The sequence below is a fragment of the Tetrao urogallus genome (assembly GCF_951394365.1).
Source record: "Tetrao urogallus genome assembly, chromosome: 6".
Classification (NCBI taxonomy): Eukaryota; Metazoa; Chordata; class Aves; order Galliformes; family Phasianidae; genus Tetrao; species Tetrao urogallus.
Genome location: NC_136819.1, coordinates 27,847,188 through 27,871,121, shown reverse-complemented (window position 1 = coordinate 27,871,121; position 23,934 = coordinate 27,847,188). Strand labels below are relative to the sequence as shown.

At 47.8% G+C, this 23,934-nt stretch overlaps 1 protein-coding gene across 4 annotated transcripts in view; it reads right to left on the bottom strand.

The window, feature by feature from the left end:
• Positions 1 to 611: 611 nt before the first annotated feature.
• SLC8A3 (solute carrier family 8 member A3) overlaps positions 612 to 23,934 on the bottom strand; it is a gene marked incomplete at both ends in the record, with an annotated part of 79,933 nt that continues 56,610 nt past the window's right edge. Inside the window, 5 exons of one of the 4 annotated variants that reach the window (XM_079536883.1) lie at positions 612 to 988; positions 1,143 to 1,418; positions 2,075 to 2,174; positions 2,673 to 2,822; positions 17,280 to 17,388. In XM_079536883.1, the coding sequence (XP_079393009.1) occupies positions 612 to 988; positions 1,143 to 1,418; positions 2,075 to 2,174; positions 2,673 to 2,822; positions 17,280 to 17,388 (1,012 nt within the window). Of the gene's footprint in view, positions 989 to 1,142; positions 1,419 to 2,074; positions 2,175 to 2,672; positions 2,823 to 16,219; positions 16,326 to 17,279; positions 17,389 to 23,934 lie in introns of all 4 variants that reach the window. The other 3 variants (XM_079536885.1, XM_079536884.1, XM_079536886.1) reach the window with 3 other exon arrangements.

The following is a 23,934-nucleotide window of genomic DNA, read 5'->3' as shown; positions in this document are numbered from 1 at the left end:
GAGTCTGTTGTGGCTTCAAAAAGTACACCTTCGATTCCAGCACTGACGGCAGCTTGAAGCTTTAGATTTTAAACTTCTAACATTTTTCTGTCTAAGTAGTAAAAATAAAAAAATAAAAAAAAAAAAAAAAAATAATAATAAAAAAAAAAAAAATCAAGCCATGTGCACTCCCCCCCAAACTATAAAGCAATAGGCAAAAAAAAAAACAAACCCAAAAATTTCCTATCAGACTTCTGCAATTCCTAAAGAGTAAAAACAAGGAAGCATCTCCTTACAGCGGAGGGGTGCTCTGGAGAAGAGGAAACGAACCTGTGGGAGAGGTGGCCTTGGGAGATGGCTGAGACTTCTTAGTCACATCGATTGGAGTCAGTGGCTGGGTTTACTTCATTTTGTCCCTTTAAATGCTTGCCATTGTTGCTTTCTTTTCTTTTGCATCATTTTTTGGGGTGGTTTTCGTGGATTTCTTTATCGTCCCGTGATGGATCTGCCCATCCTGGCACCTGTCAGGGCGGCGAGCCATCCATCCTGGTGAAACCACTCATCCAGGGCCGGTGTCCAGTGAGGTAATGGAGGAGGGGGTCCCTCCCTCGGCGGCACCGTCTCTCTGCCGCCTAAAACCCCTTGATGTAGCAATAGGCTTCCAGGGTGGCAAAAAGGATGTACAGCAGCCACAGGCTGACAAAGAGCAACGTCGTGGCCAGTTTGCAACCCCGGGGACCGCCCAGCTCTCCCCCGAGGTGGGGCCGCCGGCGGTAGAGGAGAACGCTGATGCAGATGAAGGCGAAGATGGTGAAGAGGGTGACAGAGAAGGCCAGGGTACCGGCTGACACCTGGAACTCCTGCCCCTGTGACGCCCAGTAGATCGCCGCCACTGACCATGCCAGCCCAATGCCCAGGAAGACGTTGACGGCGTTGCTGCCTGTGACATTGCTGATTGAGGCATCGGCGTACACGTCCTGGATGGCTGCAGCTTTGCTGGCAAATGTGTCTGCGGGGGAAGGAGGGATCATCAGGGTCCAGCAGGAGAAACGGGCAACCCTTCATGCTGGGGGATGAGGGAGGCTCAGGTGTGCTACCAGACAGCTGGGACATGGACCCCAATCTCCTCTGGACCCCCCATCCCCTCCCCATAGCCTCCCCACCTGGTACGGAGGTGCCGAAGGCTACAAACACAACGGCGGTCACCGAGTCCTTGAGGCCGATGGTGCAGCCGAAGTGGGAGGCGAGGTCACCGATGACAGCTGTGAGCATGCCAATGATGAGGATGGAAACAACGAAGCAGGCCCAGCCATTGCAGTACTCGGTGGGGGGCACGCAGGCAAACAGCACCTTCCAGAAGACGGTCAGGAAGTGCATCACGTAGTCGAAGCAGGATGGCAGGCGCTCTTCACCAGACTCATCTTCATCTTCGTCACCTGCTGCAAACATGGAATAAGAGGTCCAGCTCATATGATTGAGCATCCTCAAGGCCACCCACCTCCTGCTGCACTTCTCCAGCCCGGCCACTGGGTGCAAGACTGGGGGGCTGCCTCCCTCCCCACACAAAGCAGCATGGAGGTGTACCGCATTGGTGCCAGCCACCACCATGGGAATGAGCTGGTGGGACTTAGCAGCTGCCAGAGCCCTCAGTGGCAGTGGTGGGGCTCAGCAAGATGGAAGGACTGCCAGGACATCTCAGGAGCACACATCCACCCTGTGTGGCTGTGAGACATTGAGCAACACTTTCAGGGGCTGTCCTGTTCTCATCCCCAGCCACAGACCATCATAGAGTACCTAGTTACCCTGTGGAAATCACTGCTGAGAGACACCATGAAATCACACAGCAGAAAGCTATAGAAATGAGTGCCACTGAGGGAAACTAGAGGGCTCTCTTGGTCCACCTGCTCCAAATCGTGGGCTGATGGACCCTTCCCAGCAAGAAGTGTCACACCTGTGTGAGGGTCTAAGTGACCTCTTGGAGGGGAAAGATTAACTCAGAGATTGAAAGAATCTGCCTCATAAGCTCAGACATATCTCATCCCTGGCTGCACATGCCCAGGGGATGCTGGTATGGGGTTGCTGATCTCCCTCTCACCTGCACTGACGGTGATGGCCTCCAAAAACTGGTCCCTCCAGGAATGTGTCCCTACAACCAAAGCTAGGTTTGTCTTCTTAATGAGCTTGTCCACAGTGCTCTGTTGTGGGAATAAAGATGCACAGCAATTAGACCCTTTGCTAGCAGGCAAAGCTGACCTTCCCTTCTGCCCCTTGCCAAACTGTGGTGGTGCCACAAAAATGCTCCTATCAGAAGCTCCATGCTGAACCCACTGGTAACTCCCAGCCCAGTACAGCATGAGCTGTACTTCACCAGAGTTTGCTTTTTTGGTACTCCTTTCTCCAAACAAAGCTCAGCTCCTTTCTGTCAATCCTGCCTTGCACAGTTTGCTTTTCTGGCATGGTGGCATCTGCTTCTAGCAGGACTCCCCTGTCTTTCTCTCTTAACCTCTGCCTACATCTCAGCTACATCTCCTGGCATTTATTCAGTCTTTCCCTACCCTCTTTTGTATCACACACTCTTTTTCCTCCCCCTGTAGACGCAGCCATACCTGGCCTCCTCAACCCTGCTTTCCATGGCAGCTCTTCACTGCCACACAGCTTCCCCCTCCTGGAGGACTCCTGGGATAACCACTGACCTTGAACTCATATGACTCCTCAATGATGACTTCTAGTTTGGGGTGTTCGCCAAGTATTGGTTTGCCCATCTCTGCAATCCTCTTGGCTTCCTCTTCTTCAACTGTCAGCTTCCTTTCAGCCACTTCTGCAAAAGCAAGACCAACACTGAGCTGCAGGCAGCAGCTCCTTGCAGCTCCCTGCAGTAACACAGAGACCTGGGGCAGGGGTGGGGTGCTGGGCCATGGGAACAAAGGACCAAGATTTTTGCCTATCAGTTAGTCACTGAGAGCATATAAAGCATGGCTGTCTCTAAAAAGAAAAAAAATTCTTCAGCCTGCATTGGTGCTCTTGGATGATAAATGCTGAGTTGTGGGAGCTCAGCAGAATCTGGGGAGGTACCACAAAGGAACAGCATCCCATTCTGGCCAAGTAGTGGGTCAGGTATTACCAAGGCTTCTTGCTGAGTTTACAGACACCCCAGGTAATGCCTCAGATGTGACCAATCCCACGTGGACTCCAGCAGATCTCTTACTCCTCACCAAAACTGCACAGAAGTGATAAACTCCCAGTGGAATCCAATTGTAAACTCTGCCTTCCCTTTGTCAGCCCTGCTAGACTGACTGCAGACTGTAAGACAGACTGTAAGCCTTGTGAGACTGCAGGGTTTATAAGATGTACGAGAACTCCTACGTCAAGTGGTATTCCTATAGCCCATCACAGAAGCACAAACAACCACATCCATCACTCGAAATCAATGAAGTACATCAAAACCATCACTGCCTAACTCCAACACATGTCCTGTGGATTTGGAATCCCCAGAAGTTTACAAGTACTGACAGAAACAGAAGAGCAGAGCAGCTGGAGCTACTCAGGGTGGTAGAAGGATAGAGGATGATGGCAGGCAAAGGCCAAGTGGCTCCAGAGGGGATACTTTGAGAAACCTTATGTTGTATGCTACATTTGGAGGCAAGATTCAAGCTACTTATATTCACACGAACGAGGAGTTTGTGCAGCCTTAATCTCTTTCTCCAAGACAGAGACCTAGAAAATCTAGTCTCTGCCTCTATCCAGAAGTGTATGAGGATGACAAGCTGTATCTAACATCAAAGATTCGGGTGCTTACACATCAGTTGTTGTTCGAAGTGTGGCTCACCCCCCCACAATTAAAAGCTCACAGGAGGAAGCACCCACAGCTCTTCAGGGGCCCAGCATAGCAGATGGTGCTGGTGTGTACCCACAGCAGGGAGCTGAGGATGAAGCACAACAGCTAGCCATCCCAGCAGGGCTGCACAACCCAGATTTGCTGGCAATCTGGCTCACTACAACCTTCCCTGGAAAGTAATACCATCAGAGCAGACATGGGCTGCAGCTAGCAGCACCAGGCTCTTGCCCACCAGCTCCTGTAATGCAGCAGAGAAAGAAAGCAAGTGTCTTCCCAGAAGGCTGGGAATCTTGGATTAAATTTCCCCAGCTTAACAATGAGGAGAAGTGCTAAAAAAAAAAACAACAAAAAAAAACACCACACAAACATCTCAGTCCCTGCTTTAACTGATTTGACAAAAGCTTCTGATATGGCAAGACAACAGAGTCTCATGCAAATCTTAGCCATCTTCAGACAGGTCCCTAAATGCACGCACCACAGAACATGCTCTCCTCCCTGCAGGAAGCAGCATCCAACACAGACTTGTCTCAACCCCTGCCTCCTTACTCATGCTGTTTGATGTGCCTATGCCAGGCAGGGCAGTGCAAGAGCTGCAGCAGCACTCTGAGGAGCGGGCCAATCCAGGGCTACACAGAACGCTGTGCCCAGGACCTCTGACTGCTGGCAGGTGTCTGTGGAACGTGCAGTACTGTGAAGTGTCAGTAGAAGTGGCACCTTCATGACCGAGGCCTTGCCAGGTGATGGCCAGAGCTGGAGAGCTACAGCCTGCTGACAGCATGTCCCAAGACCTGAGTAAGGGAGGTCCAGCTGCCCCCACACAGCTCCTCTGTAGTGAATACAGTGAACTGTAGCACTGAGGAAGAAATGTGGTCACCCAAAGCCATGTCAAGGGTGTCCACTGCAGGCAGGTTGTTGAATACCACTCCCGTGCTAAAACCCTCAGATATGAGCTGCAAGTAGGTGTCAACTGACATGTAGCATGCCTGATAGGGTATCTCACAGAAACATTCACAGAGGAAGCTTACTTCAGCTGCAAAAGGAGATGATTCCTGCACGACTCGTGTATCATAGAATCATCAAGGTTGGAAAAGACCTTCAAGATCATCCACTCCAACTGTCTCCCTATCACCAATATTTTCCACTAAACTACATCCCTCAGCACAACATCTAAACATTTCTTGAACATCTCCAGGGTTGGTGACTCCACCACCTCCCTGGGCAGCCCATTCCAGCGCCTGACCACTCTTTAGGAGAAAAAATATTTCCTAACATCCAACTGAATGGCACAACTTGAGGCCATTCCCTTTGGTTCTATCACTACACAAGAGAAGAGGCTGACCCCCAGCCCTCTACAGCCTCCCTTCAGTTCATTGTGGAGTGCGATAAAGTTTCTCCTGAGCCTCCTCTTCTCCAGACTGAACATTCACAGCTCCTTCAGCTGCTCCTCATAAGGTCTATGCTCCAGACCCCTCGCCAGCTTTGCTGCCCTTCTCTGGACATGCCCCAGGGCTGCAAAAAGCAGAAATACATCTGGAATATTTCCAAATATGCAACAGGAAAGAGAACCTGTTACGCAAAGTACAGAAATCTAACAAATTTCAGAGGTGAATTTGAAAATGTTAAACCTAAGTCTTTCATCCTAACTTAAGACACAAACCGAACTGAGCTTGCCGATTCTGTTTGTTCCCACTGGATGCTGAGTGGAGCCCCATAAGCAGAGGCCCAGCAGCTGAGCTGGATGAGAGAGACCGACTTTTTTAATTTGGAAGGTCAAACCTGACAAGGTGAACACTGCCAAACTGCAGCTTAATTATTAACTAGCCTGATTTCTGTTTGTATCAGCATCTGCACCTACTCCTCAATGCGGATTGCACCCTGGACTCCCAGCTGTCAACCCCAATTAAGCCTGATAAGGTCTGGATATGCCTGGCAAGAACAGGAGCTCACCAGGGCCTCCAGGACATATGTCACCTCCTCCCCAGGAAGAGGAAGGTGGGGACAGAGCCGTCCCCAAAACCCTGTTTGCACTGGGATGTAGGTCTGTGACCACCAAGGGATAACAGCCCATCTGGGCTACAGGAGGTGTGCAGACTGCTCAGGCTACACAAGCTGAGTCTTATGCACCAGGTACTCATCATCAGCTCCTCATGCCAGGTTGCTCGTGGGCTGTTACAGGCAAGGGAGACCTGCCAGTCTGCAAGAGCAAAGGCTGGGTGGCAGCTCCTTCTGTTTTTTTCCCCTAGAAAAGGGGAAAGCAGAGCAGCATTCCCACAGCATGCACTGCACCTGAATGCTCACTTGCTCAAATCCCTTCAGAGCACTGGGAACAAGTGGGAATTGGACATTGTCTGGGTACATTGTAAATCAGTTAGATAAAGTCCACTGCCAGCTTTGCGCTGAAACAAGCAATGGCAAGGCCCAGCAACACTGCAGGAGAAGTAGATGCCTATCACCTAGGAAATGCTGCAAGACTACCAAATAGCCACGGGCCAGTCTCCATTCCCTGTCACTTTCTGAATAAATTGGATTAAAACTAGCAATGCATTCATGAGAGACTGCTACGAAGGCCATTTCACACTCCTCCAGCTATCTCATATCCATCCATTTCTAGAGTGGGCACAGATCTGCATGAAGGTCACCCCTTCTGGGGACTGTGCTGCTAGGAAGAAATTAAAGCGACAATTAAAGTGGGATTTTTGTTGCAGCTCAATAAAATATAATCCTAGCTACACAAAATAAACACAGCGTGTGAATGAGCTCTTCTCTCCAGAGGACTGTCAATCTATCAGTCACAACTTGGGAAGGCTGCTGGCTAAGAGATGCACTGGCAGTGGAGGCTGGCATATTGATATGCCCTTTAAAGAAACACATGCACACACACATGCACGCACAGCCTGTGCCACCGTCTAAAATGGGAGGAATCTGCTTACTTAGCTCTGAAAGCTATTTTTGAGGCGTGATGCATCCAACATACACGCTCCAGTGTCCTTAGTGCTAACTGGGAAACTGTGCATCCATGAGAGGAGTGCTAACACAGCCAATGCACAGATTTTATAGTTGGACTTAATACTCCTTACAGGGACCCAAGGATCCAACTTGAGCTATTCTATGATTCTATGAGTTCCCTGCTGCCCTGCTCTCAGGCCCTTGCTGGTGGCCCTGCTCCTCAGCCTTCTCACCACAAAGCGGGCAGCAGCCATGCAGCACACATGCAGAAAGCGGGCCCATGAATTTCAATGCACAAAGAAACATTTTTAGAACTACTATTTCTTTGATCTGGATGAATATGTGGAAGTGAGGGTAGATAAGTAGCTAAAGTTTGGTAATTCCTCATACAGCTAAGAATCCAAACATCCTAAGCCCAAGAAAAGCTCAGAAGTCTGCCTTGGAGTTTGGTGAACACAAATAGCACAGTAGAACCTGAGCCAAAGGCTTTCCCAGCCCAGCAGTGCTGCCTCGTGTGAAACTCACAGCCCTGTTTTCCTAGGATTAGGTCTGCAGGGGTTGGCACACTCAGGCTCTCCAATATTCTTCAACTAAAGGCCACCTGGACACAAAATGTGTTCACGCTTGGGCTCATCTCCCCATCTGTGTTGCATGCAGGTTCTTCTTCATGCATGCAGGGAACTTCTGCAAAAAGATGGCAAGCAGGGGCTGTGCCATGCAAGGGAAGGGGAACATGGGAGATGGTCTGTGAGGGAGAGGACTGGAAGACTCCCCCAGAACTCTCAACAAAGCTGTTTTTACAAAGATTCCTGCACTTCTGTGTAACCTAAATCTAACATGACATGGACTAAATGAGAACATCACTTCTCTCCTTATTAGCCATGATGGCTGCTGAGTGACATTCCAGCAATATACTCCAGGAGCGAGTGTTGCCAGACCAGAACGGAGCCAAGTACTCACTGTGTGCCCCAGGGGCATGGGGCATCCCAGCACAGGGGACAGCAGGAGGCTGTGCCCCACAAACCTCACCATTAGCTGGAGATCAGCTTCTTAGAGCTGGTGACCACAGTATCCACTAACAGCTGCCAAAAGCAATCAAGCTGGATTGCAACAGAGGGAGAAAGTTATATTATTTTAACACAGATTATTTGGTTCCCGAGTTTCTGATCAAATTAGGCAGCTACTGAATTAAAGCAATGAAATTACTGGGAAGGAGGCTGTGCTCAACTTATTCCTAGTCATCCTGGAGTTGAAAGAGTAACAAAGGAAGCCATCCAAACTACTCAGAGGAGTTTTCCATAAACACCCCAAGCTGATACTTGGGGAGCTGGGGATTTCTGCCTGCCACTAGCAATTTCCTAATTAGCCCCATCTCCTGTAGGCTCAGGCCATCCCTGCACAGCACATTTGGCATCCTCCTAAAAACTGCAGAGACAGAAGCTTTCATGGCAGAGATACTGTCAGTTTGCAGCATAGCTTGGGTGTTATGAATAAATGCAATCAGCGCTTTGACTTCACCTGCAACAAAGCCTACTAAAACCCACGGTCAGTGGTGAGCCAAAGGAGCACAGAGCTCTTCTTGGGGGTTCTGAAGCCTGCAAACAGCCCCCACATTACTGCAGCCACTGCAGGACTCGCAGCTTCTACTGCTACATACAAGGCTGTTGGCTTTCAACTTGGCATGCCAAGCTGCCAGCTTTTCCCTGCACCCTGCTCACCTGGCTTTGAGCTTTTGATAAATGCTTCTTTAGTGCAAATTGAACTGTAATCATACCTGGGATTGAAGGACTGAGAAAATACAGGAGACGTAAATCACCACTATGTGTGATTGAGATAGACCAGCATAATGGGGATTTCAGGCAATGAAATTACTAATAAAGGTAAATGCTGCTATGGGGAGGTGAAGAGCAAGAGCCCATCACATCTCAACTGTGCTGCTGGCACTGAGTGGCCCCCGGCATAGCAGTGGGGACCTCTCATGTGCCTGCTCTGGCCAAGGGGTTCTGTGATTGCAGGAAAACCCGATGTATGAGGAGCAAAACCCCTGGAGCTGCCTCAGGAAGAAGAGTTGGGGTCAAAGCTGCAGGCCCTGGCTGGGCCATTTGCTGAAACTGCAGGGAAATTTCTGGAATCAGGAGGAAGGCTCTCAGGCATCAGTAATGTTATGGTCTTAATGCACAATTCTGACCCAGCCCCTGCTGGACAGGAGCACTTGGAGCTGGGGTGGTACCTTGCTCCTGCACGCAGCAAATACAGACAGAGAGAGCTGACTAAAGAGGACAAAAACAGGCAGAGCAGGATGAGGAAAGGAGAAGAAGCAGTCTTACCTTGGGTGAGCAGCAGAGCTGTGGGGAGAGAAGAACAACAAGAGACAGACAGAGAGAAAGAAGAAAACAGGGAGAAAGTTAATGTCGCACTGGGAAAAGCAGGAGAAGCTGTTTAGCAGAAGACAACGTTCAGTGAGCAATGGCCATGGCCCAATGCAATGTGTGAGCTGCTTAGGGCTACATGCCAGGCAGAGGCTAGGGACATGGCAGCAACATGGAAGTGATGCTGGTGAGCACCGCATCAGGGCTCCCAAAAATCACCCCCCAGGCAAAGGCAGAGGAATGAGATGCAGGTGGGGAAGGGAAGGGAAAGGAGCAGGGGACAGCCACGCTTGCCATCAGGGCCTGGCATGACCCAAGCTGCAGCTCAGCGAGAGCCTCGCCAGGGGAGGTCTGGATACAATGGAGGTCCCCCTAGAAAGCCACAGTCTAGGCCCAGCTTTCAGAGTAACCATAGTGAAGCCTGTAAGAGAGATCACACAGCAAAATATACCAAATCCTCTCCAAAAGTAGTGAGCACTGTGCCTTAGCTATGACTTTTGCTTGTCCTTCAAGCAGCAAGCTGTCTCCAGAGACTTGGTTGCATGCTATGACGGTACTGTAATTACTAACACTTATTATCACGCACTTTGAGTCTCAGAAGCTTAAAACTCTGTACAAAGACTGAGTCAGTATTAACATCCCCATTTGACAGATGGTGAAACCAGCAAAGAGAGGCTAAAGGGAACATTTTGCGAACTCAGAAATGGGCAGGAGTCCAAAAGTGCTAATTTACCCAGGCTTGCCAGCTCAGGCCTCAGAGAAGCAGGCACCTTTGCACATAGGTACCTAATTTTATCTATGCTTGTTTGAAAGTGATTTCCTAAGCAATTTATCTAAGGTTGCATAGCCAGGGGAGCATTGCTGTGTCCTGGCTCACCTGCGTGCCATCAGAAACCCTGCCCCAAAGGCTGCAAAGAGGCACTGACCATACAACACCAGTCCCACTGCTCGGCACCATCAGTGGCCCTGGTCATCGCCCCCGAGACTTCGTAGCTCTGTCCTAGCTCCATACTATGGCCTCCTTCCTCTTCCACGGTCTACTGGTCCTTCAGACAATGGGAGGAAATTTAATTTTCCTTTTGCAATTACAAGTATTAGTACAGTGGGTCAGCTCACTGTTCAAATTTAATATAATGAAGTATTACTGGGCCCCCTGAGCTACCGTGCTTATTAAAAAAATAATAAGAATCATTGGTTCCTCATGTTTTTTAAAAATGTTATCCTAGCACTCTGGGATTTGAGTTTATTTTTTCCCCACTTGCTTTTGAGCCTGCAAGAGAAGTATTTTTCTCCCTTTCACTTATGATATGATACATGAATATTTGAAGAAGCCTATAAAGCTATGAATGAAACATTAAGAATACAGCAAGCAGAAAGCCAAAGGATTATTTTATCTGTATATTTCTGAGTGAACGTTGTGCATGCAAGCAAGAAAATGATTTCACAGACTAAAGCTTCCTTCCCGCACATGCATCAGCTAATGTGCCCTCAGTCCTGACCTGTACAGCTTACTGACAGTCTGTCTGTGGATGCTGTACCTATACCAGCTTCCCGCAACCCCTGTGCTGCTCCTGCAGGCCTCTCCCCGCACCTCTTCTCCTCCACCCCTGCTCTTCTGTCCCAACCCAAGCCCAAGCCAGATCATCTCAGCACTGCATATCAGGTAGCCTCAGAGGCCTGGCAAGCATCTCCTTACAGGCAGCTGCTAAAATTAGCTCAGCAGCCAAATCCAGATGAGTAGTCTTGAAAATCTCTTGCCTAAACCATGCACAGCAGGTGTGCAGACAAATACCTGTGCCTGCAGACAAGGCCATGGGCACTAATACTGCCTTCCCCTGGACTCTCAGGAGACTCAAAGCCTTGATTTCCACAGGGAAAGAGTATAGCGGCACATACCGAAAGGAACAAGCACAGGGAGTGCTGCACAAATAAAACCACACAAGCTCAGATGTTTTCTGAACAATAAAATACCTTCTTCTGCTCTTTCTACGTCACAGAAAGGGTTCACCACATTGCATGCTTTATTCTGGCCTTATTGGTCATTTACATAAATCTTCTCTAATCAATGTACCTAACAATTCCAAAAAGCTGCTACATAGCTAAAAGGATCCACATAGGTGGTTAAATGCATGTTGCTTGCAGAGCAAATGGAAATGAGGTAGGCTGAGGATTTGGAGGGGAGCCCCATCTACAGCACAAGAGAAAAGGTGAATACAAACCATCATAGAATCATTTGAGATAGAATGGACCCTTAAAGGCCATTTAGTCCAACTCCCCTACAGTGAACAGGGACACCCACAGCTAGGTCAGGGTGCTCAGGGCCCCATCCAGCCTGACCTTGAGCATCTCCCAGGATGGGGCATCCACCGCATCTCTGGGCAATCTGTGCCTGTGCCTCACCATCCTTAGTGTAAACAGCTCTGCAAACTTGCTGAGGATGCACTCGGTTCCACTGTTGATGTCACTGATTAAGAGCACAGCCTGGATCCTTGGGGCATACAAAGGAAACACCACGCTACAAACTACCTGCCCACTAGCCCAAAGCAGGGCTCACTGCACTGCCCATGGGCTCTGGCTCTAGCTTGCACTGAAGTGAGTGAACTGCTTTCCTAAAGGACTGTGAAGAGCTATGAAAGCGTATTTTTCATTAGATAAACAAGGCAGAGATTCTGAAGCTTTAGCCTTAATCCTGTTATTATTGAAGTTAATGGCAGAAACTCCAAGAAACAGACCATGATCCATTCTGTCCATCAAGAGAATCAGCAGCAGTCAGCTTAATCACAGAACTGCAACAAATTATTAAACCTTTGGGGAAAAAGGCAGCAGCAATCTAACATTTATTTGATATTCCCATTAGCAGCTAATGGAAGAAGGAGTTTTTCAGAACCTGCCCATACCACAGAAAGCTGCCACACAAATCCTCCCATATCGATGTGGCTTATCTGTCCAGCACAGACCTTTATACCCAGTGGTGCCATCATCAACATTTGGAAACAGATAACTTGTTTGGATCTATCCAATCTAGGAATCCATCTTTCTTTGCAGTTTAATCCTCACTCTGACTTCCAGCCACATCTGCCCTCTTAGCAATGAAGCTTTCCTGTACAGGGAGGTGACAGAGATGTCTCAGGACATCCATCCACACCACATCATGCTGTGCTGGAAAGGCTGAAGGGGATTTCAGACAAGATCTTCCCAAGCCAGCTACTTATTTAACAGTGCTCACAAACCACCTGTGCTCCCACTTCCAGTGAAGGCATATCTTGTAGTCACATCATGGTTTCTGAAGCAAAATCTTGCATGAAGGATGTTGGTCCCTTTTACAGAGTATAATGCTGTAGAATCAGCACTCCATCCCTGGGGTTGAATTTTCTGCCACTGTACCGCTAGTTGGATTCTCATGAGCAGATTCCCAATCACCCTCATGAAACAATTTTCCAGAAGTTATTTTCACCATTATCCGTTATCAACTGAAATCTTCCAAAGCAGCCATTTGGGCTTTATCAACCCTAAGGTTAACCACAATTTAGGTGAAAGACTGATTACTTCCAGGAAAAGCAAAGCAAGTTTTGCTCCCACAATCCAGGGCTATAGACAAACCGTGAAAGCTGATGTGTGAGGAAAGTAAAAACAGGCTGGATTTCTCTAACATCCTGCAGGGCTGGCAGTAGTAAAAACTTATCTCTGACCTGAGCAGTGACACCATACCAGAGCTGCCATGGGAGTAACAGTGAAACCAAAATACTGCATCTTGTCATAAAGCAAAGAACTCATTTCACAGAAGGAACACTTTCAAAAGGTGCTGAGAAAAATATAGCCAGAAAGGTGGCAGGAAAGGGATCTTTCTGATCTCTGAATTATTTGAGTACATCAATAAAAAAGCTGCTAACGCCAACTTGCACTTTTTGGATGACCAGAAAGTCTTTGAGAAATTGTAGCTGCAGAAAGCAACTGATGAAAAAGAAGAAAAGAAGAAATGGGCTGCCAGACAGGGTTTGGTACTGCACACACAACATCTATATAGAAAGAAGAGCACGGAATGGAGTATGCGGTCAGCAACTCTTATGGCACAGTTTAACAACAGCATGTCCGCAGGCTCAGAGCAGGTGTGGTACTCACATGACACAGCCCTCCTGCAGGCACTACAGGGATGGAGAAGCTGCCTCAGCACAGCTGGGCGGCAGGCTGCTTCCCAGCACGGCTGGCAGCCAGCCGAGCCATGCAACACAATCCTGCTCCCAAGGGGGCCAGAAGAGTTGTTTTGAAGACACCATGAAGGGCAGTCTGAAAACATGAAACGCTTCTACAGCACTCTAGGCGCAGGCACAGTGAGGCAGAGCCAAGTGAGGAGTACTAACAAAATGAGGCCACACAGTCAAGAAAGCCACGTCTTTTGCAGTGGTAGAAAGAAGTGTGAGTAGCTGAAACCCAGAGAGACTTCACCAAAAGCAACTAGCCTGAACCTCCCAGGAGAGCCAGGAGCCACACTTTGCCCTTGTCTTGTGGGTCCCATCCATCACTGCATTGAAACCAAGTCCCAGCTACATGGCAGTGTGCGGAGACTTTTTTCCCAGCCTGTAGTTGCATCCTTCCAGCTTTGTACAGGCCTCTTTGCACAGAAGAGGCTGCCGCGGCCTTGCTTTGGGCATCCTTCAAGGTAGAAGCATGTGTGATGCAGTACAGCAATACGGGCACATGACTTCATGAGTGCTGAGAGTCCACGCTCTGCACAGCCTTCTCTACTGGGAGCCATCCATGACGCTGCTGGTGATGACAGTGGCTGGCTGTCCCTCCCAGTGCTGCTGAGCTCCTCATTCCATCATCTCAGGCTCCAGATAAGCTCACCAGAGAGGCTGTGTTGTGCAGCTCTGCAGAGCGCAGAATCCTTCCAAGTGCCCTAGAATCAGTGTAGCGACTGTGCCACCTTGTGCCAGGAATATTTACAGATGTGCTTTAATCTGTCTCCTAGATTTTACAAACACACAGCTCTTGCTCTGACTTTTCTCTGCTGAGGCCAACCAGGGCTCCATGCCTCCTTCTCTTCATGGTCCAGCACTTCCTTCTGACAGGCAGAGTCCAGCTGAGGCTGCACCTTCACCTCAGGTGGAAGTGGCTGCCTTGTGCAGGCTGTGTGGTGAACAAGTAATCCGACAGATCTCTCTGCCTGTGACAGATCTGGCAATCCCACTGACTATCACCGATGCTAGTGTAAATGAGACATGCACAGTACAGCAAACTAGCATCACTGTCCTGCTAACAATGAGGATGGTAGCCTAGGCAGGAAACAGAAACACAGGATTTAACAAAAGCCAGCCCTACCCTAGCTAGAATTTGTATCTCACTGCTTTAGAAAAGGATCCAGGGTTCACAGAGGGCAAACAACTGAGCAGGAGCTTCACTGAGATGCTCCTGCATGTGCAGGAGGGAGTCAGAAGCAGTGCTTTCCCTCGTGTGCCCAGTGACACAGAGGCATGAGCCCCATAGACAGGAAGGGGCATGTGTGGAGAGAAGACCCTGGAGGTCTTCTAGAGCGCAAGAAAACATTTTTGCGGTCTTAGATTCAAAGACTGAATCTCCTTCCAAGAAGAAATTTAAGTGTAATATAGATATAGTGAGCACCTACCCAGAAGATGCAGAACACTACGTAGTTCTTAAATCTGATGGAGAAAAGCAGGAAAATAACTAGTGGCTACAAGCTGAAGCCAGGCAACTTCTAGGCAGAAGCCATGACCACATCTTTACAGTGGAGGGGAGTGAACATACCTCCATGGGATATGGCAGGCTTATCACTGCTTCTGATTAAGAGTGAATGCTCACTAAAGCTGGAGCTTGGTGAAACCTAAAGGGCTGAGCTCAGCATGCAGAGAAACCTCAAGTCGGTCACCACCCAGGGGAGGCATGGGATGGTCTAATGGCACTGAACTACTAATGGTTTGGGGGTTTACATTTTACAAATCCACAGACACTGTGTGCCATTGTCATGCTAATGCAAGCTGTGTCTATCCTAATGTCCTGGAGAACCATGCAGGAGAGCTCAGACTGACTAGGGGATAGTTCCTGTACTTATGAGATAAGAAAGATTGAAATGTTTCAACAAGGGAAAGCTGTGTGATGCACTGGAAATTGCCAGATGTTTCTATCACCAGCAGCAGTACAAGGGATCAGAAATAAGCCCACAGGCATGCACATCTGGTTTTATTTCATTTCAGACTCCAAAAGGTGAGTTAGGATTCCTTTACAAAAGCATGTAAAGTGCTTCTCTATTTAAAGATTGGCTCTCCCAGGCCACCCCTAAGCTGGTGACGCCAATGGCAAGACTTGTTCAATGAGAAAGAAGTCAAACACATATACAAGGACAAAGATACATGCAGGCAAGGCATGACAGAAACTCCGAGTTTATACCAACTACAATCCTGATCTGCTAGGAGATCCCCAGGTCTCATTGTACCAATGCTCACATTGGACATTAACAGAGCTCCACACTCTGTGCATAACAGGCTGGGGTTGTCTGAGACACAGTAAGGTGCTTTTCAGATGAAAGACACGGAGAACCATTTTGCAAAATAAACACAGAACAGGATACCTCATACCTTCCCTCTTCTGTGGGCTTTTCACCACGTCTCATAGGGACCCAAGAGCACCAAGGCAATGCCACTGGCAGGCAACAACAGAGGAAAGGACAGGGGGGTGTACGGGACGAGCCGAAGAGGCAGCCATGCACTATGCCCGTCCCTTGTCTCTCACATTCCCCAAGGTCCTGGCAAAGGAGCAGGAGAGGGGAGAACAGCAGAGGTGTGCTCAGAACAAAAACAGACCAAGACAAAGAAATCCCGTCAAAATAGTACAGTCTCTGAGGCTCAAGCATTGCACAAAAGGAGGATCAGAAGTAAGCTGGGCGCTAAAAGGAGAGGTGATGCCGGGACAGTGTGAGAGCGAGGATACGGAAGGGCAGAGAGTCAAAGTCCATCCATCCACATGAGGAGGAGAAAAGGAAGGGGGGGGGAAGGAGGAGAGAGGGTTATATTTTCTGGGTTTGGGGTTTGGAGACTTGATTCTATTTGTTTTGAGTTTTTTTCATAAAGGATCTCACACCTGATATTCCTCGTTCCATCCATTTCGGCTCACCAAGGGCAATGAAGAAATTCTCCTGCCTTTCGTATTCCTCCTCATCTACTATCTTAACCCTTACGGTCTTCCTGTAGGGACAACAAGAGAGACAACTGTGTACAGTGGGTTGGTGGGCCGCAGGTGACGCGGCGACGGCAGCAGTGCAGGCTCCTGGCGTGAGGCCCCTTCCCACAGGGCAGCGCGCCTTGGCCGGCCTCTTGGACATGGCGCATCGGTTGCAGCTCCTTGGGGAGCAGGAGGGTGTTAGGGGGAGACAGGGCTGGCGGGGAGGTGAGGAGGGAGGGGAAAGGTGGGGTCGGACCTTGCTGATGGTTAGTGGGAGGCGACTTCTGCAGCACATTTTTCTGTGTCACATGGTAATTGGAAAGGGTATCAGCTGCCTGGTAATCAACAGGAGTTGATATCTGGGGTACCAATTGCATTTTAGCTGGAAGATTGATTGTTTCTGCTACTTTCACAATTAACAAAGGGACTGTTGGCTCAGAGCTTGAGAAAAAAGAGCCGCATACTCAGAGCCATGTTCCTCTGTGGGGTTACAGCACTGCTAGCTGCAGCAGGCTAGCGTTCCTAATCCACAGTTTCAAAGCAGCACATCTCATTGCTTCTCCTCCCTAATGCTGCCTGCCTCCTCCCCCAGCTTCTTCTGTGACTAAGGGACACAGCTCTTGGAGCACAGCTGGGTGATGAGCTCCAGATATGCTCCATGTTTCTAGTGAGCATCTTCCCCCAGCACTACAGAATTTGCCTTGGCCCTTCTCATCAGTGGAAACATTCACTGAAAAATATACCCACTGAGGACCATTCTTCTTTCTTTCTCTCCTACGATGTCTGCCCCAGGCTCCCCTACCGCCCCCATTTCCCCCACTCCATGGATACCATGTGACACAGTGCGTGCACAGCAGTGTTTAGGACAGAGCAGTTGGAAACAAAGAGAAGTCAGAGGAAGAGGAGGAAAAGTGGAGGAAGGAGAAGAGAGAAGAAGAAAGAAGAACGTTAACGTTAGTCTGGAGGGCCAGTACTACACCTTTCTGTAAACTCATATCCACCATGCGGGGGCTCATCAGCTCAATGAAGAAACTCTTGTTTTTTTCATACTCCTCATCATCAATTACTTTGATGTGAATTGCTTTGCTGTGGATGGAAAAATAATAGTAAGCATCATAAAGGGAAGAAGGGAACAGAGGAGCAAAGTGAAGTAAGGTTGGGAGCTGAACGGAAACGTTAGAGAGTCAAAGTTTTCTCACTCACTAGAATGAGTTCAATGCGGCTCTGGAGAGGGCTAAAGCCCACTGCTGCCAGCAACACTGACCAATTTCTGTTTAACAAGCAGGCCCAAGGGCAGGGCATGCTGTGCAGAATGAAGAGAGACCCAAACAGCTCTGACTCAGGAGCCAGGGCTGGGCTGCACCATGCAGGAGAGGAGCACACTTCACCCACACCACTGCTGCTGCACACACACACACCAAAGCACGCGCACACCACTAGCTTGGCTCCTGCTGCCTTTCATGCATAACTGGTCTTGGCTGTGGATGGCAAGGATGAGAACAGCAATACTGGCAACTGAAGAACCTGGAGAAATAGCCCCAGGCTTCAAATGACAGCATGCCTCAGTTCCCCCAAGCTGAGCTGCTGCTTCTGCTCACGTGCTCACAGATAAGACAGAAAGTACCATTCTCTGTGCCTGATTATGAAAAGGACCACGGCCCTACAGCCTTGCTCCCTTAAGCAGAGATATTAAACACAAGTGGCGTCTTTGGTCCCATAGTGCTTCAGAGACTAAGCAATCCACTCCTGAATCCTGGGGATGCTGCAACCCACACTTCTGCCAGCATCCCCCTGAAAATCACCATTTCACAGTGGAAAGTGGGCAGGTTGATTGCCTTCCATTGCTGCAGCTTGCATTCCTACTGCTAACACTAACAACCACAAAGCTATCCAGTCTCTCTCCAGTTTGACTCATCTACACCGCAACAGCTTCTGTGCTCTGATGGGAACTTTCACTCCCTGTGCTTGGCTCTTGCTTTGAGATGTCTTTCAGATGATGGCATATTGGATAGAGGGAAGAGTTTGAACAACCCCTGCTATATCCATCAGTGTATGAATATGCAAAAAAAAAAAAAAAACAAAAAAAACTTCACCTCTAATTCTTCTAAGCTAAGTCAGCTTTATTTTTGCCAGTGCTTGCTCTACCAATATGCTGCACTAATGCCAGCAAGCCTATTTTCCCTTCTCTAGACCCCTTCAAACTCCTCTAATCCAGCCCGAAGTATGTAGGATTTTAAATGAGAGGTCTGTTGTTAATATCGGTGCTTTGCTAAGACTTCATCACAATGATTTCATTGTGTTTTCTTTGGAGAGGTTGATGGAATATTGCCTTTGAACCAGATGTTGTCTGGGCCCCTGGTACTTTGCAAAGCTTTTTCAATTTGCTGAATTAAATACACATCTGATTCATAGCTCTGATCTCTTTCTTGCTCTCATGCTACAAAACAGAAGGTGGGATTTTCAAAAGCAGACAGCACTTCCTGAATAAGGGTTGCTTCTTGAAATCCCATTCATAATTATTGCTTACTGCTTTCCACTCCAAGAGCTCCATATTACTCAGTAACTGCAAAAAAACTTATCTCCAGAATTAAAGTCACTCTAAAGCTTTACGTAATTATGCTTATTAAGCACATACACAATTTGGGTTTCACACAGTAACTTTCTTTTACCTTTTTTTTTTTTTTTTTTTTTTTTTTTTTTTTTTTTTAAAATGAGGTGACTGTCCCGTTTCATCAGTAGTACATGCACATACCAGAGCAGAGGAGAAATGCTTATTTAATGAGAAAGTGTGCATGGCAGATATCTCTACGGTTGTGCTGTGTGTGGAAATCCTGACTTCCCACAATCTACCTGCCTGCACAATGCACACACAAAGCTGTGGACTTAAGGAATAATGACTCATTGTGTGCCCATTTTGTTAACCAGAGCTCTATATGGTATGCTAAGAAGTCCTTATCACATCACTTATGTGATGCGAATTCCTTAAGTGATGCGAATTCCTTATTATTCCTTATTATATTATTCCTTTTAAAATGTTTTTTATTTGTTTTTTATTACAATCCAAGAATGAGAAATAAAACACAGTGAGGACCATAGAAAGGATGCATGGTAAAGTGCTGACTCTGCAAAAAGAAGTCTCCTGGGGTTGAGACATTGCATGCTTTCCTCTGTCAGCCAGGCAACGTCTCCCTACAAGAATTCTGCTTGTCATATGGATGTCTCCTTGAGCTTCCTTGCTTTGCAGAGACACAGAAAGCTAGGACCACACATAATTACTCAAAAATAAAATCAAGTAGAGGGCCACTACCTCTAACTCACCCTCTTCTTATTTTTCCACCTCCTTCCTCTGGGTTCATACATACTGATGCCTGCTTGCTACCAATTCCCAGTCAGTACCTGCTGCCCTCTTTCCAGCCTGCCTTGCCCTAGCTCTCCATCCCACAGGAGCAAAAGAACACCAACTCATGTTCAGTCTGACTGCACAAACAGCTTTACCTCCCTTGCATGCCACAGGCATAATTAACTCAGGACATAAGCACTGTATCTTTCAAAGTCCAGTCCTCCCCCAGTCCCTTTTCCACCTGCAAGGCAGTGAAGTTCAACCATGATCCAAAGTAAGGGCTGTTCAGAGGAGAAAATCTGTACAAGAAAAAAATCTCATTTGTGACAGCATCCCCTGCCTGATGATGGTTGGTTCTTATGGAAATTACTGAGGTTTGAGCAATGATAGCATCGCTCAGACTTGGTTGAAAGTGAGCTTGTCACAAGGGAAAGTTCAGGAAGGAAAAGAAATAAGAAAAAAAACCCAAACAACCTATACCTTTGCTAGAATACCTTAGCTGTACTAGAGAAGGCCAAAGGAAACAAGAAAAACATTCAGATTTTCTCTTCTGTGTGAAGAGAAACAGATGCTCAAGCTTTGTCCTGTCCAACTCAAAGGCAGAAACTCCTCAATATCTAGTAAGACCTCTATATAAGCACTAATCATCTGAACTCCTACATCAGCTCAGAGGCAAACTGGATCATCTCTGCACTCATGGTTTTTCAAAAAATGGTGTTGATTTGGCAACCAATTCAAGGGCCATCAGCTTGTCTGTCCGAGAGCTGGGGACATACCATGTGTTCTAGCTTGGTGGTGGAACACTTGTATGCTCCCTGTCCACAAGCTCCATCTGGCCACGGTTACCTCCATCAGCTTCATCTCACTCATTTCCCTAAAATGAAGGTGAAGGAGCCAAACACGAGCACAGGGAAAACACTGCAGCCCTCAGCCAACCTCAGGCCCGCAGGAGAAGGTGCCCCAGGGTAGCAGTACACCTGACCTGCACAGCAAGACTATGGCACTGAAAACTCCAGGACCCAGCACAGGAGCCCAGGGGTGTGGGTGTGTGCTAGGGACACTTCTGTGGCTTGGAACCCTGATACCACATGTGGGTGGATGGTACAGACACTGCCTGCTCCTGAGCCAGGTTGTTTCCTATGCAGCCTGCAAGGAGCTGGGCCACGCTTGCTTCCTTGTGGAGAAGTGCTCTTTTCTCAGCAGATCACTCTGGGCCAGTGACTCTCACTGCAGAAATGTCACCATTGATGGAGGGCAGTTAAGGATTCCCAAGCTCTGTGACAACTCTGGCTACTGAGAGTATTCCAATTCCTCTCCCTGATGAGATCTGCACCATATTTCACTCAGCTTTGCAACTTTTGCACCCCACTCTGATGGCTCTGCAATGGGAAAGGAGGATATTTGCTATCTTTCCCCTTTCTGACAGCTGCATCATGGCTCAGGCACACCTCAAACAGCTTTGAAGCAGATAACAACAGAACAACATCCAAAAGCCTGTCCTAGCAGTCAACCACTTTCATTAAATGCCTCCAGGAACTAGCAGCAAGAAATCATTCTGCAAAGCCCAAAGCTCCAGTTCCAGCACCAAGCCACAGCATAGCTCAATCCCAGCCCCTAGATGGCTAAATATGTGAAAGCACTCTCACTCAGTCCTCAGTGATGCTTTCAGAGGACTGAGCAATTCTTTTAGTTTGGACAAGTATAGGTAGCATCCTTCTGCATGCCTGCCCATAGGAGAGATAGGGCCTGGCAGGTACCATCTCCAAGAGCACTGAACCATGCTCTCCTGCCACCAAGAGCCCTCATGGTGCCAGTCCGGGCTCTCCTCTAAACATGCATTTAAAAACAATCACCATTTTCAAAAGTTAGAGATGGGAAAGCTCCCCTCCTGGGGAGCAACATTAAGAACAAGATTTCCCTGAGTAAGCAACAGAAGATGAAATGAATAGACATCGATCTTCTCCTAAAGGACTTTGAGCGCATGATGTTGCTAAATTCCCTGTCTGGGAAGTACAGAGGATAATCTATAAAATCATTTTATTTGACAACATGTCCACTTCTAACACATAAGGCAACAACTGGATGGTTATTTGATTAATGTGCTAGAAAATATTGAGTATCTCTCTGTGTGGAGACTCTCATTTGCAGGAATTATTGCAGAGGAGGTTAAGAGGATGTGTCTGCATGACTTTGGAATGTGAAATAAGGCTCAGCTCTAAAAACAGCGTAAGTCAGGAAATGTCACATACAGTATACCATTGAAACAGGCAGGGTTGTGCAAGGGCAGAATTTACAGTCCCCGGTGGGATGCTGTTAGCCAGGATGGAAAGCAGCCAGGACAGCAAGGTAAATGTCCCTAGGACAGTGAGAAGAACCAGGAAATCTTTAGTAACTCATTAATGGGAATCATTGGAACACACATTTTGGATCAAGCCGTGACATCCTGAATGCACCATGATACACTCAGACTCTCACCTGATTTGCTGTGGGCGCAGGTAGCAGCATGAGTTTCAAAGTTTTAGCACTACTGTCTGACTTGCCCAGATCTCAGCACCTGCTGGCCCCAGGATGGCTTTTCAACACAGAACTATGGGTAGGACCTATTCTCTCTGCCAGAAGATCTCATTGAGAAGTTCTGTGGCAGAAATGCTGACTAAGTAAGACGTCAGAATGTGAGGCAAACAAGAGAGGATTAAATAAGGCTAGGTATAGTGGGGAGCTGTCTTTGCCCAGCTCATTGGGAGGCACATATTTAACAGAGCAATGTGACACGGTGCTGGCAGGGAAGGTGAAAAAGACAGCAAGAGAAACCCTGATATGATGCACACGGTCACAGAGCTGCACATTGAGTAATCCAGCTGGGACAAGCTGAACCATTTTGAAGCAAAGAATTATGCTGTCACTTACATAAGACAGGAGGTTTTTGAGAGGGAATAGTGTTCAACCCCAAAGCAGGTTCAATTCAAGGTCACAAAGGAAACAAGTGATCTTACTGTCAATTGGAAATCATAGTAATTTAGGCAACTATCCAGTGTTAAGACCAAGACAGACAGGATGCACTTCGGTCTTCAGCCTATGCCCATGAAAGGAGATGTTTTGGCTCCCAGAATAATTATGGAGGGGGGAGCAGGTTTAGAAGCACACAGCTGCAGCCACTAGGGGTGGCCTCAGTTTCCTCTAGCAGCCAGGTCAGAAATGAAGTTGCCTCTAAGGTCAGAGTCGACCTTGGTACCAATTATCTAAGCAGATGTCCACAGGATAGATGAACTGTCAGGATAGAGTTTCAGGCAGATCGTTGATGTATAAATTGCTGATTAAGAGTTACAGAAGAATCGGTGCTAGTGCAGAAACTGGAGATGAGCCATTGCGGGCCAGTTTCCAGGAACTGGCTGTGTCATTCGTGAGGACCTTGGAAAAGCAGCTGTACAGGAGTCGTCCCACCATGTGGGACAAGCACACAGGGAGCAGCTCGGACTGTTTCACAACCAGACCAGTCTGCTGTAAAGCATCATAGACAGAAGTCCTCTAAAATGGCATTTTTTTCTTTTGTCTTCAAGTTAGCCTGTGGGATAACCAATGATAACTAGTTATCGTTACAACAGGATTATCTGCAGTGCTAATCATTATATGACCTGTTATTTCTCCAGGCAATCCTGAGGCTATCCAAATCACTTGATATGTCTGTGCTTCAGTTTCCATATCCGTGTAATGGCTGTGATTCTTATTTCTCACAGAGATTTGATAGTGGACAGTTGCAATTTGCAGAACATTTGAGTTCTTCACTTGGAAGATGTTACAGTGATGCAAGCTAAGGGAGGGTGAAGGAAGGAAGCAAGAGAGCTTTGAGCAGTGGTAGAAGTGGTATGTATCAGTATGAACATATTCTGCCTTGGTTCTCATTTGAGCGGAGCTGTGCCTTTCTCTAGGGCACTCCCTCACATGAGTCCCTCTGTGCCATTAGACAAAAACGTCCCAGAAAATAGAACTGGAAGCAACTGCTATCATCACTGCCTTCAGGCAGAACCAGGCCCACCAAGCCATTCCTGACAGGTCAGTGGTTGTCCAGCTGGTTTCTGAAAGCTTCACAATACAGGCAATATTCTGTACATTCTTCCATCATATTTCATCCCTGTAGCCTTCCTCCTAATGTCTACCCTGACTCACAAGGTGCAAACTTCCTTGACAGAGGAAGGCAGAGACTTCAGGGATTGCTCCTTATACAGCACCAATGTCTTTGCTGTCCTTCCTTTCACAAGGATAGAGAAAGAAGCCAGCACAGAAGCTGCTGAGAA